Source organism: Phoxinus phoxinus, assembly GCF_949152265.1.
Source record: "Phoxinus phoxinus genome assembly, chromosome: 8".
Taxonomy (NCBI): Eukaryota; Metazoa; Chordata; class Actinopteri; order Cypriniformes; family Leuciscidae; genus Phoxinus; species Phoxinus phoxinus.
This window is the reverse complement of record NC_136883.1, coordinates 13,920,922-13,933,088: the sequence shown is the minus strand read 5'-3', so window position 1 is coordinate 13,933,088 and position 12,167 is coordinate 13,920,922. Positions and strand designations below refer to the sequence as shown.

At 38.3% G+C, this 12,167-nt stretch overlaps 2 protein-coding genes across 2 annotated transcripts in view; both read right to left on the bottom strand.

The window, feature by feature from the left end:
* Positions 1 to 1,319: 1,319 nt before the first annotated feature.
* On the bottom strand, positions 1,320 to 5,797 carry LOC307003442 (uncharacterized protein). Its single transcript, XM_079621829.1, has 4 exons — positions 4,224 to 5,797; positions 3,951 to 4,116; positions 2,422 to 2,537; positions 1,320 to 2,289 (listed from the first exon to the last, which is right to left on the bottom strand). The coding sequence occupies exons 1-4, from the start codon at positions 4,401 to 4,403 to the stop codon at positions 1,480 to 1,482; spliced, it is 1,272 nt and encodes a 423-aa protein (XP_079477955.1). The 5' UTR covers positions 4,404 to 5,797; the 3' UTR covers positions 1,320 to 1,479.
* A 135-nt stretch (positions 5,798 to 5,932) lies between these two features.
* The window catches only part of drc4 (dynein regulatory complex subunit 4), a 69,275-nt gene continuing 63,040 nt past the window's right edge, over positions 5,933 to 12,167 (bottom strand). Inside the window, exon 11 of the mRNA XM_079621828.1 lies at positions 5,933 to 6,162. Coding sequence (XP_079477954.1) covers positions 6,013 to 6,162 — 150 coding nt within the window. The 3' untranslated portion in view covers positions 5,933 to 6,012. The remainder of the gene's footprint in view (positions 6,163 to 12,167) is intronic.

The following is a 12,167-nucleotide window of genomic DNA, read 5'->3' as shown; positions in this document are numbered from 1 at the left end:
AGGCTAGAGATCGACAAGGAATCAGTCTATTTCACTCAGTGCGATGTATACAACGTGATCCAAGCACTTCAAACCAGTATCCAATTTAGTGTAGAAAACATGCGTTTATGAGATTCAATTTGTCAATCACTCATCTCACTCTTTCCCAGTCCAGACGACGAATTCCACTCTTCAAAACTGCCCTCGGATCCCACAAGCAACACTCCGCTTCTTTCACGATGGTCCTTCAGCTGCAACACTCCACAAACATTTCCCAACAGGAGAGAACCACACCAGATCGCCGGGGGAAGACAAAGAAACAACCACACAACGCGGAGGGAGAACACACAGCCTTCTCTTCCTCTTGTGTTTTATCCTCTCCAAACACTGGCGCCACCTCAATCAGGCACTCAAAGTGAAGTCCCCGCACCTGTTGCCAATCTGCCATTTAGTTGTCATGACGACAGACACACACACAAGCCCGGGGACAGTGTTACACTAAAAGTGTCCCGGCGGGAACACTTCTCTGATGGGATTAGTTCCGGGGATTATTTGTCACCCCGTGACATATGACACTCAAGAAGCAGATCAGGATTTGACAGGCAGGGCACAACAGTGGCCAAAATCTAATGATCAGTTTAACATTTGGTCACAGCAAACACCACCACAATACATACCCAGAGAGCTACAACATAATCAAATACAGCCTCACATTCAGCCTCAGACCTCACACCCAACATCTCAACATCACGCATACACTCTTCCCCACGGGCAACCAAGTTACGTGCAACTCCTTGAAGACAGTGAGGATAATTAAAATAGTTTGAGTGTCACATTGTTAGTATTGTTAACATTTAACATTGGGGCGGTAGGTCTATCATTTGGTAATTTGTTAGGTCCGTGAATTACAGTGTACTGAAACATGTTTAAATGTTGCTGCTGTTCAAGCACTTTCATATTGAAACGCATTGAGTTTCCAGTTTGTTTGTTTTTGTTTTTACTTTTTGCACTTTTCTCAGCTCTTGTGGCTGAATTAGCTGATATTTGCAGGTTAATATGCTTTTGTAAAAATATGAGGATGTCATATTGTTTTGATTTTAAGGGGTGTTTGCCTGTTAGCCCAAGCACTTTCATATTGAAACGCATTGAGTTTCCACTTCATTTTTTGTTTTTTATTTGCAATTTACCTCAACTCTTGTGGCTGAATTAGCTAGTATTTACAGCTAATGAATGACATTGTTTAGATTTTAAAGGGTGTTGCCTGTTAGCCCATTTTTGGCTACAATGTGGAAGTGTTTTTTGTACTTGGAATAAAAGAAGAGTACACACTGTTTTGAATGTATTTCTTTATTTATTCAATTGATTTAACCAGTACAGTAGTACAGTTTTCGCCAGTAAAACAGAAATGTTCCTTGTTTAAATTAAAATGCAGACTTGAACACGATTTACATTTATATATATATATCATACATACATGTGGTGTAAGGGAAAGTGCACACATTAAATGTGGTGCTCCTGCCATGGTACTTGGCCCTCCGGTGAGTTGAAGTACTTCTTCATCAGGTCCCTCAGGTCTTTAGCCCTTTGTGTAGGATTGCGTGCGTGGCCGGTTGGCAGATCATGGAATGCTCCCTGGCCTTCTTGTCTCCAGGATCCAGGGATCCATTCATGGTCATCAGTCTCCTGGTCTGTCAAGGTTGGTGGCACATACTCTGATCTGCGTTCTCGCAAGAAATTGTGGATCAAACATGAGGCTAGTGTTATTTTCACAACCTTGTCAGGATGTAGACAGATGGTTGTTCTGAAGACCCGAAGCCTGTTGGCGAGAATGCCAAAGGCATTCTCCACGACCCGTCTTGCTCTCGACAACCTGTAATTGTAGATTCTTTGGTCATGGTCTAGCTGTCGGTGGGGAAATGGCTTCTGCAGGTCCGTGCGAAGGGGGAATGCATCGTCAGCAACAAACATATATGGCACGACAGTGGTGGTGTTAGGCAGGGGTTCTGGTGGGGGAAAATTCAGGCGGCCTGTTTCCATTGCTCTGTGGAGGTCACTGTGGGCAAATAAACCACCATCTGACAGTCTGCCCTGGGCTCCTACATTTACATAAACAAATTTGTAATTGGCATCTACTACTGCCATTAAAACAACAGAGAAGTGGCCTTTATAGTTCCGGAATGTGCTGCCTGAGTGACCGGGGGGCTGAATGGAGATATGTTTTCCGTCAAGCGCACCCAGGCAATTTGGGTACTGCCACTTGTCCTTGAAGTCTGCGGCGACAGCTCTCCAGGCAGCCTCTGATGTTGGTGTCTACAATAAAATGGCAAACAAACACATCCAGATAGCAATAAGTGATCATGTTTGACTTTAACTTGCTATGGGCACAACATAATGTAAGATTACAGATAGACCCCTATTCTGTTAAAATGTTAGTTTTTCCACCTTGAGGTAATCCTCCTTCATAACTTCATACAGAGCCTCACACGTTGAGATGACGATCTGTGAAACCGTTGTGCTCCCCATGCGGTATTGGAATCCCAGGGATTTAAAGGTCTCACCTTGAATGGAAGCAGAAAGAAATAGAACTATCACCATCTAACTGTAACAGAACAGGTGGAAACTTGCACAATTACAATGGAATTTATGCACAGCTGCACTACTTCCTGAACTTTAGCCAGGTCCTTTGTTTCCTGTCAGCCCTTATTGGACAAACTGATTAATCCAGGTGTGCCTGACCAACAACAATAATCAGACACACCTGGATTAATCAGCTTGTCCAATAATGGCAGACAGGAAACAAAGGAGCTGGCTAAAGTTCAGAAAGTAGTGCAGCTGTGCATAAAGTCCATTGTGTGTGACAGATTGTACCCTTTAAAAACAGCTACGGTCAACTTTTTATGGAAAAGACGAGTATGTCTCTTGCAGATAAAGAATAGTAGTGTACAGTTACATTTAATTTAATAAATGGAACATACAAAAAAAATAGAAAGATCATTTTGGCATTTGAAAAAGTTTATGCATCCTAAGATGAGATGAATTATTTTTTTGTTTTTGTTTAATTCATGAAAAAGGTAACAGTAACTATGCATGTGTAATGGAGGTTAGCGTGTCCGCCTCTCACACCAGAGACACAAGTTCGAGACCCACTCGTGGGAGCTGTCTCAGGGAGCCGGCTGGATGTGATGGTGATTACACATTGTTTCCTGATATTGACTTTTTTCCTTACCAGAAAAAGGTTTTATATCTACTAGGGCTGGGCGATATGGGGCAAAAAATATAGTTCGATATATTTTGCTATATCTCGATATATATCTTGATATCTTTACAGGAAAAATAACCCCCCAAAAACTACTGCAAAAACAAGTTCATGTAGGAACAAGGTGCTTCTGCAATGTAAAAAAAAAAAAAATGTCCAGTATACTAAAATAATAATTTAACTGTAAAATAAAGGAATAAATAATACATATTGCACTATTTTTAATAAACCAAATATCATTACCAGATCAAATATCATTACTAATTTTGGCAAATAAATTTAAAAAATGCCATATATCCCCCCAAAACGGCACAACTGTAGAGTAAAACATTAATAAAAAAATCTGACTGTCTAAAAACAGACATGATTGTTAAAAAAAAAAATCACATTGTCTGGGGCCTCTGGAGAACTCAGACAACACGCGAGGAGGCGGAGGCGGGTGGGAGCGAGCACAGCAAAGAGAAGGCAAACAAGCAAAGTGAAAATTTCAGAATTTAATATAAACAATATCTCGATATATACGACATGTCAAAATCCACATCGTGTTTAAAAAATATATTGATATATTTTAAATATCGAGATATCGCCCACCCCTAATATCTACCAAGTAAATTTCTATAATTTCATCACCAGGCCAACATGAGTTGTTTGGGAGGATGGGGTACAACTAGGAAGGTGTTTCTACAACAGCAGTGATAATGTCCCTCATACAAACCTGTGGCCAAAAATCTCAGTGTCACTGAGAGTCGATCTTTTGCACTGATGGCCATTCGAAACTTTGTGTTTGCTTTCCAGATGAGTGGCTCCACTTTTTGTAATATATATTCGAAGTCCTCAGAGGTCATCCGGAGTAACTCTCTGAATCCACTTCTGTCTGTTATCTGGTTAAAAAAGGGTGGTTTTACCTGGGTGGTCAAGCTAGCACAAGGTATTCCGCATAGCATTAGCGATTTTAATAGTAGGCTATAGCAGTATTGACATAACTCACCTCCAGTTCCCTTTGAAGGACAGACAGACCTTGCGGTCCACGTCCATGCAGCCAAAGCCGTGCCCATATCCTCTGACGCTTTCTCTTCTTTTTTTCACTGCAAATGACTGCAATGGCAAAAGCCACAGTAGCTAACTGTAGCTTCTTCTCCTCCATTTTTGTTAAATCACTGCTGAGCATGATGGGAGGAATTTGGTGGGAATAAAGAGCTAAAATAATCTAGTTGTAGTCTTGTAAATAGTGTCACTACAAGATTCAGTGTTTGTAAAATCTTTAGTCTGAGACTGTGAGTCTGTGAAACCAAGTCTTTAGATGTGAGCTGATCATCTTATAAAGTCTTTTCTAAATCTTTTCAAAGTCTTTAGGTGTACGCCCGGCATAACAAATAAAATTAGCACCAATATGCACTTTTTGTTTACATAAACATTTAAATAATAACATTAAAAATGATGGCCATATTTTAAAGGAGTGTCTTGCAACATGTTATCTACTAACATGTACAAGTTCAAATAACGTTTTGACAAAAAAGGTTTTATAAAAAGATAAACCTCACATATTTTAGCCTTTAAATCATTTTTTATAAAAAGAATGGGTCAAACAAGATAAATTACTGACATTTACAATGCACATTAGCTTATCTTTTATTATTAATAGTAAAATTCGGTCCAATTTTCCTGGCGCCTGTCGTTGCTATGCAACCATGCCGGTGCTCTCCACAATGACAAAGAAGTTTTAGTAGCTAATGGATTTCCACCACTGAAAAACGCTTGCTGTAGCTCTGCTACAAAATTTATTTACGGAGAAGAGAAAAACACCCGTAGTGTTTGGGTGCACCCCCATCCTTCATGTTGACTGAGCTTTCAATGTTGTTACGGAAAGGGTGACGCTGATTGGTTGGTTCTTGTCACATGACCTGCGGTGCATTTGCGGCATTCTGGAAAGTTGAGACTTTTTCATCTCGCTGCGACACAATATGCACGGCACCTTCTCAGCAAGCAGGGGCGCCTGCACCTGCAGGGGGCACCAATTTGTCAATTCCCGACACAGTGAAAGGATAGATAATAGAAAACCACTTAGCGGCGCAGAGAATTTTTTTTTAACTGCTCGTGCCGCCCCCCATGTGTCATGAAATAATGCCGCCCTGGGCGGCTGCCCGGTTCGCCCGTGCCAAAAACCACTACTGACTAGAAGATAACTACACATAAGCTACCTAAATTAATCAACTAACCATTCAGAAATGTCATAGAATGTTGCATTCTACATGTTGTCACTTCGAGTCTTTCCATCATTGTCTGACTCCGTTTTGAACATAAAAGGCTAAAAGATTTTGAAATTTTACAGTGCATGTCCGTGTGAGGTAAAAGGACACGAGCTGTTATAGCCGGGAGCAGCAGCTTATTTACATTTAAAGGGACAGACACAAAAACGGTGCGTTTTTGCTCACCCTCAAAAAGTGACAATTTTAACATGCTATATAAAAATATTATATTGAGCTCAAACTTTACATACACATTCTGGGGACATCAAAGACTTATTTTACATCTTGTGAAAAGGGCATTATACCACCCCTTTAATTAACTACATGTACTTACTATTAGAGTTAGGGTTAGGATAAGGGTTTGGTTTAGAGTTTAATTATGCTATTACTATTATGCTATTATGTAACATAAATAACAAGGATACAGTAATATAAAGTGTTACCAAAAAGAAAATCCTACACACAATTTGATCTGAATAACATTTGATAATTTTATTTTATCAAGATAAAATATTTTTTTTTCCTTTCTTGCTAATTTGGAGCTGAAACGAGGGCAGCAGGGCCCTGACCAAGAGTCTGTCCAGCAACACTGCTTTCGAGTGGCTTAAAGCCGAGTTCTTCCACAGGGATCCCAAATGCCCGCAGCTTTGATTCAGAAGTCTTCAGCAAGTCATTATAGGCCTGTGGACAGAAACAGACAACTACACTTAAAACTACAGATATTTTTAAACTAGGTAGTTTGTCTTTGTCACAATCAACATCTAGTCAGATTTCAGTGATTAAACTTTAATTTCAATATCCATTCTCGTAGACAAATTAGGTTCCCGTCTTGTTATTCTAACATCTTTATTACAGTTTGAGACCAATTCACACACACACATTGATTGTGAGTTAATTGTGAATTTCCTGTCAACAGATCTGATAAAGCAGCAAATGGAAGTGTCAAAAAGTGTCAAACTGTTTCATTTTCTGTCACTGCATTGGACAGGAACATTTGAGGCACCATATTATGGGATTAATATCCTGCCATGATTCAAAACTGAAAATAAAGTTCTGAAAGGTTGAAACTAAGTGTTCAAAAACTCAAAATCTTAAAAAAAAAAGTTTTGCAAGATCGAAAAATAAGATTTACAAGCTTGCAAAATGTAAAAAAATAAGAATATCTCTGCAAACATTGTTGTTTTTGAGATTTCCTTCTTCAGAACTGCAAAACATTTTTTACGATGTTGCGCAATTTTTTTTCCAGAGTTTCAAATTTGTCAGTGTTCTCCCACTGTATAGTTTGTTTTCCAGATTTGAAACCTTGAAACCCGTGATCTGAAAACGGGTGTGCGAATAGGTAAAAAAAAGTTCTGAAACTCTGAAAACTGAGGTTCGAAAGGACGAAACTTATTACATTACATTAAATTTGCACTCCTTTGCAGACTATTTTTTCAGAGCTGAGTTTACAACACCCACTTTGCGGAGATACGCGCACACAGTTGCGAGCTTGCGACTCGCGTGATTGTTGGCAGAGTTGTCACACAGCTCTGCTCTGAAACTCAGACTGAGCGAAAATGAAGCTTCGCAACCTCGCAACTTAAAAAAAAAGCCTGGAGGGAGGGCCTTTCTGCTCTTGGCCAATGCTTTGCTGTCTGCTGACGTACAGTCCAATCACAAGTCGTATTTACTGGAAAGGTGGCTTCTGCACTGGTTCTTTGCATGCGTCCGGCAGATTGACCGTGACGATTGCTTCTGTAAAGAGTGCAAATCCTTCCTCTCATTACCATGATTTACCTTTTTCTAGGATGATTTATCATGATTTACCATGACTTACCATGTTCCAGTATGATTTACCATGATTCTAGTATGATTTACCATGTACTAGGATGGTTTACCATGATTTACCACGTTCTAGTACAATTTACCACAGTTAACCATACATTTAGCATGATTTACCATAGTTTACCATTATTTATCAAAGTTTACCATGATTTACCCTGTTCTAGGATGATGTATAATTATTTACTATGTTCTAGTATGTGATTCACCATGATTCACCATGGCACACTGAAGAAGGCACGCGCCGAAACGCGTTTGTGCAAATAAAAAGATAATTTATGCATAGTGCGGCCTCTCTCCTGTTCTTAATAATTTACCATGATTTACCATGAATCTAGCATGATTTACCATAGTTTACCATGATATACCAAGTTCTAGTATGATTCAGCATGTTACAAGTCTTGATTTTTACCAGTATTTTTTTGCACTAAAGCAAACCGGTTTCTCCATGTTAACTCCATTATGCATGCTTACACACATATTACACATATGTCATAATAACAAATATTTAGCTTTAAGCTAGAACAGGGTAAATCATGGTAAACTTTGATAAAGAATGGTAAACTATGGTAAATCATGCTAAATGTATGGTCAACTGTGGTAAATTGTGTCACATAGAGAAATGGGAATCCTGAAAATGAAAGTAAAAAAAAAAATCCATTTACGAGCAGCAGGATTATATTTGTAATCTTTTTATCAGCTTTCAGCATTGATAAAAAGATTACAAATATAATCCTGCTGCTCTTAAATGGATTTTTTTTTTTTACTTTCATTTTCAGGATTCCCATTTCTCAATGTGACACAATTGTCAATAGTAATACTCCAATAGATGAATTTTGACAAAATGTGATTGTAAATGTTAAAATAATGATTTTATAAAGTCTAAATATGAATTATATAACAATATTAGGGAGTAGTATGATGAAGAGACAGCAGGGGGCAGTAGAAGACCACTTAAAATACTGGTAAAAATCAAGACTTGTAAATTGAAAGTGAGCCAATAAGTGGTCTTCTACTGCCCTCTGCTGGACAATCTACAATTTAATAGTCTTTTCACATGTGCTTTTGCATTCATATATTTAGACACTAAAAATTCCTTACATAACAATTACTATTATAACACAATCATATTTTGTCAGAGTTTATCACTTCATTTGTTCTAATGCTTCACATAATTGCTAGCAATGTGGTAAATCATGGTAAACAACGCTAGAAACATGGTAAATCATAGTAAATAAGGTGAATCATGCTAGAATCCTGGTAAATCATTCTAGAATGTGGTATATCATGGTAAATCATCCTGTAACATGGTAAATCAAGGTAAACTAAGATAAATCATGGTAAACTATGGTAAATCATGCTAGAATCATATGAAATTATACTAGAATGTGTTCAATTGTTGTAAACCATGCTAGAACAGGGTAAAGCATGCTGAATCATACTAGAACTTGGTATGTCATGGTAAACTATGGTAAATCATGCTAGATTCATGGTAAATCATACTGGAACATGGTAAGTCATGGTAAATCATGGTGAATCATATACTAGAACATAGTAAATAATTATACATCATCCTAGAAAAAGGTAAATCATGGTAATGAGAGGAAGGATTTGCACTCTTTACAGAAGCAATCGTCACGGTCAATCTGCCGGACGCATGCAAAGAACCAGTGCAGAAGCCACCTTTCCAGTAAATACGACTTGTGATTGGACTGTACCTCAGCAGACAGCAAAGCATTGGCCAAGAGCAGAAAGGCCCTCCCTCCAGGCTTTTTTTTTAAGTTGCGAGGTTGCGAAGCTTCATTTTCGCTCAGTCTGAGTTTCAGAGTTTCAGAGCAGAGCTGCGTGACAACGCTGCCAACAATCACGTGAGTCGCAAGCTCGCAACTGTGTGCGCGTATCTCCGCAAAGTGGGTGTTGTAAACTCAGCTCTGAAAAAATAGTCTGCAAAGGAGTGCAAATTTAATGTAATGTAATAAGTTTCGTCCTTTCGAACCTCAGTTTTCAGAGTTTCAAAACTTTTTTTCACCTATTCGCACACCCGTTTTCAGACCGGGTTTCAAGGTTTCAAATCTGGAAAACAAACTATACAGTGGGAGAACACTGACAAATTCGATCAAATTCAAACTCTGAAAAAAAAATTGCGCAACATCGTAAAAAATGTTTTGCAGTTCTGAAGAAGGAAATCTCAAAAACAACATAATGTTTGCAGAGATATTCTTATTTTTTTACATTTTGCAAGCTTGTAAATCTTATTTTTCGATCTTGCAAAACTTTTTTTTTTAAGATTTTGAGTTTTCGAACACTTAGTTTCAACCTTTCAGAACTTTATTTTCAGTTTTGAATCATGGCAGGATATTAATCCCATACCATATAGGGTCTAAAGGCCCGTTCACACTAAGAATGATAACTAAAGATAACTTCTGTATATCATCGTCCACACCAGTGCACAACTGATTGTATCGTTGTTTATTCTATGCACGTGCTGCAGTTTTGTCGTCTGCCACTTTAAATGCTTGAGTTCTTTAAAGCAGGATGGATTCTGATTGACTGCCAACATTTTTATCAGCTGGAAAAAACACATTCCAAAAGTGATTCCAACGATATTGTTTGCCTGTGCCGATATCGTTATAGTTGTGGTGTGAACTCTGCTAATCTTTTATATTTTATATAACCTTGGTTGCCTGAGATGAAGCAACGAGACATTACGTGAGAGGTGATGCTATTGTGAAAAGTCTGATTGGAATAAAGCCCTCGCACTGAGTTTATGAAAATGTACAATGTTAAAAATGTAATTATTCATATTTTATATCAAATATATATTTTCAAACCCTGGAGGAAAAAAAATCAAAGCCAACAATCTAAAAAAATCCAAAAATCTTTAATTAAAAAATTAAAGCCAAAGCCATAATAAATATAGCTGCAGGCAGCAATTGTCAGGGCCAAGCGCAAGAAGACGACAAGACATGCCAACATGGCTAGGAGTGTCAGAACAACTGCTGCATGGAGCAATTAAAAACATTTTAAGAGGATTTTGGGCAAACGGCTGAAAAAAAATCATATATACAGTAACTTATAAGATGATTTAATGGTTTAACTTTTGACCAATAGGTGGCACAGTTACGAAATTGATGTGATGTTGTCAGAGTGAAGTGGCAATGACACATACATAGTTTGGTGTCAATATGTCAAGGCATTGCAGATACAGTATAAAGCCTGAATAGTCATTTTGGCATCATGCCTCAATTTTGCTGCTGCGGTATACGAAAACGGTTTCATCAATCGACAAGAATTATACACACCCAGAGTTATAAGCATTTAAAAAAATTATTTTACCACTAGGTGGTGCTGGTTTCTCAGGCTCCTTCAGGGCATTGTACTGATGATCCGTAACGATACGATCATGCGTTCATAAAATACAGCATTTTGGTACAAAATTCAAAATGGCCGACGCCTAAAATGGTCAATATGGAAATTGGATATCAGTCGACTCAGCATGACGTCCTGAATCTTTTATGATTTTTGGACAAACCGTTCAGAAGTTATGATGAATGTGTATTTAAATTGGGTCATTTATGTAGTAGAAATGTGAAATTATTTTAGAAGTTGGTGCCTTCTAGACTGAGAAAAGCCAGAAAATGTAATTTTGGCTCATGTGGATGAAAGACAACAACTCCCAGGTGCTTTGCTGCCCTAACGAGGCTACTCCCAAGCCACGCCTACCGGTTACAGAGGGCAGTATCGTAAGACATTATACAACTAGGCTACTAGTTGACTCGAAACTGAAAAGACACCGTTTTATCATGAGTCTCCGTGACGAGTCTGCCCGGGATTTCGAGATCGCCCAAAATGTCCGGGATTCGGCTTTTGCATTCTACAGTCGCCATTAATTATGTTTACTGTGGCGAGCAGGACGAGGCTGAGGGCCGTGGGAGAACGGCGCGAGGCCAGTGGCGTGATTACTGATGAGCAACACCTGTGAGACGCACCGGTCTCTCACGGAGGAGCGGAAGCATAAAAAGAGGAGGCTCAGGCTGCTGTCTTTTACTTTCGCTTTGTATTTGTTTTATTTTATGTCATTAAAGTCTTTAAATGTTGCCCGTTCTCGCCTCCTCCTTCCGATAACAATGAACCTCGTTACATATACATTATTTGAGGATGTATGATAACCCCTACTACTCAGCTTTCTCCACAGAGCAAGAGCCTGTTAGCTTAGCTTCCAAAAAAAGATGGCTGACACTATTTTTTCATTCTGTGAGTGAGATCCCAGCCTCTATGGGCGGGTTGAAAACATGCGGAACTAGCTTCTACTACTGGATGTAGTCTTTAGTCTCTGGCCAAAAAATCCTCTGATTACGAAAAATGACGCTGTCCTGTACATTTCCTTGCCCTGTGCTCTGTGAAGAACAAACCAAAGAAACATTTCTACACTTGAAATAAGAAGCTAATAAACAGACGAATAAGATGGTTGATGGTTTGTGTGTGATTTTTTGATATTTTAGTATTTTCATATGAATAAATAATGTTTACATTATACATTCTAAACAGGTGTAGCAATTAACCGCACACTGTAAAACCCAACAAGTTCAGCTAACTCAAAACATTTGAGGACACCGATTACCTCAAATAAATGAATTTGATAAAAAACAATAGTTACGAGTACTTATTTTAATTGAGTCCACTAAAACAAGGATATTTCTTAATACACAATTAAACTTCACTGCATTAAAATACTTTATATAACTGAAACTTTATATTTTTTATATATATTTATATATAAACACTATATTGAGTAAAACCACAAAGTCACATACAAAGTCAAATCCAATAACTTAAAGGGATACTTCACCGATTAGCATTAAGCT

Coding starts and splice junctions, on each gene's coding strand:
- LOC307003442 (XM_079621829.1), bottom strand. CDS start 4,403: ATGCTCAGCAGTGATTTAACAAAAATGGAGGAGAAGAAGCTACAGTTA. Junction 4,117..4,223: donor TCCTTCAAAGGGAACTGGAG/GTGAGTTATGTC, acceptor TTTTTTAACCAG/ATAACAGACAGAAGTGGATT. Junction 2,538..3,950: donor ACTGAGATTTTTGGCCACAG/GTTTGTATGAGG, acceptor CTTCCATTCAAG/GTGAGACCTTTAAATCCCTG.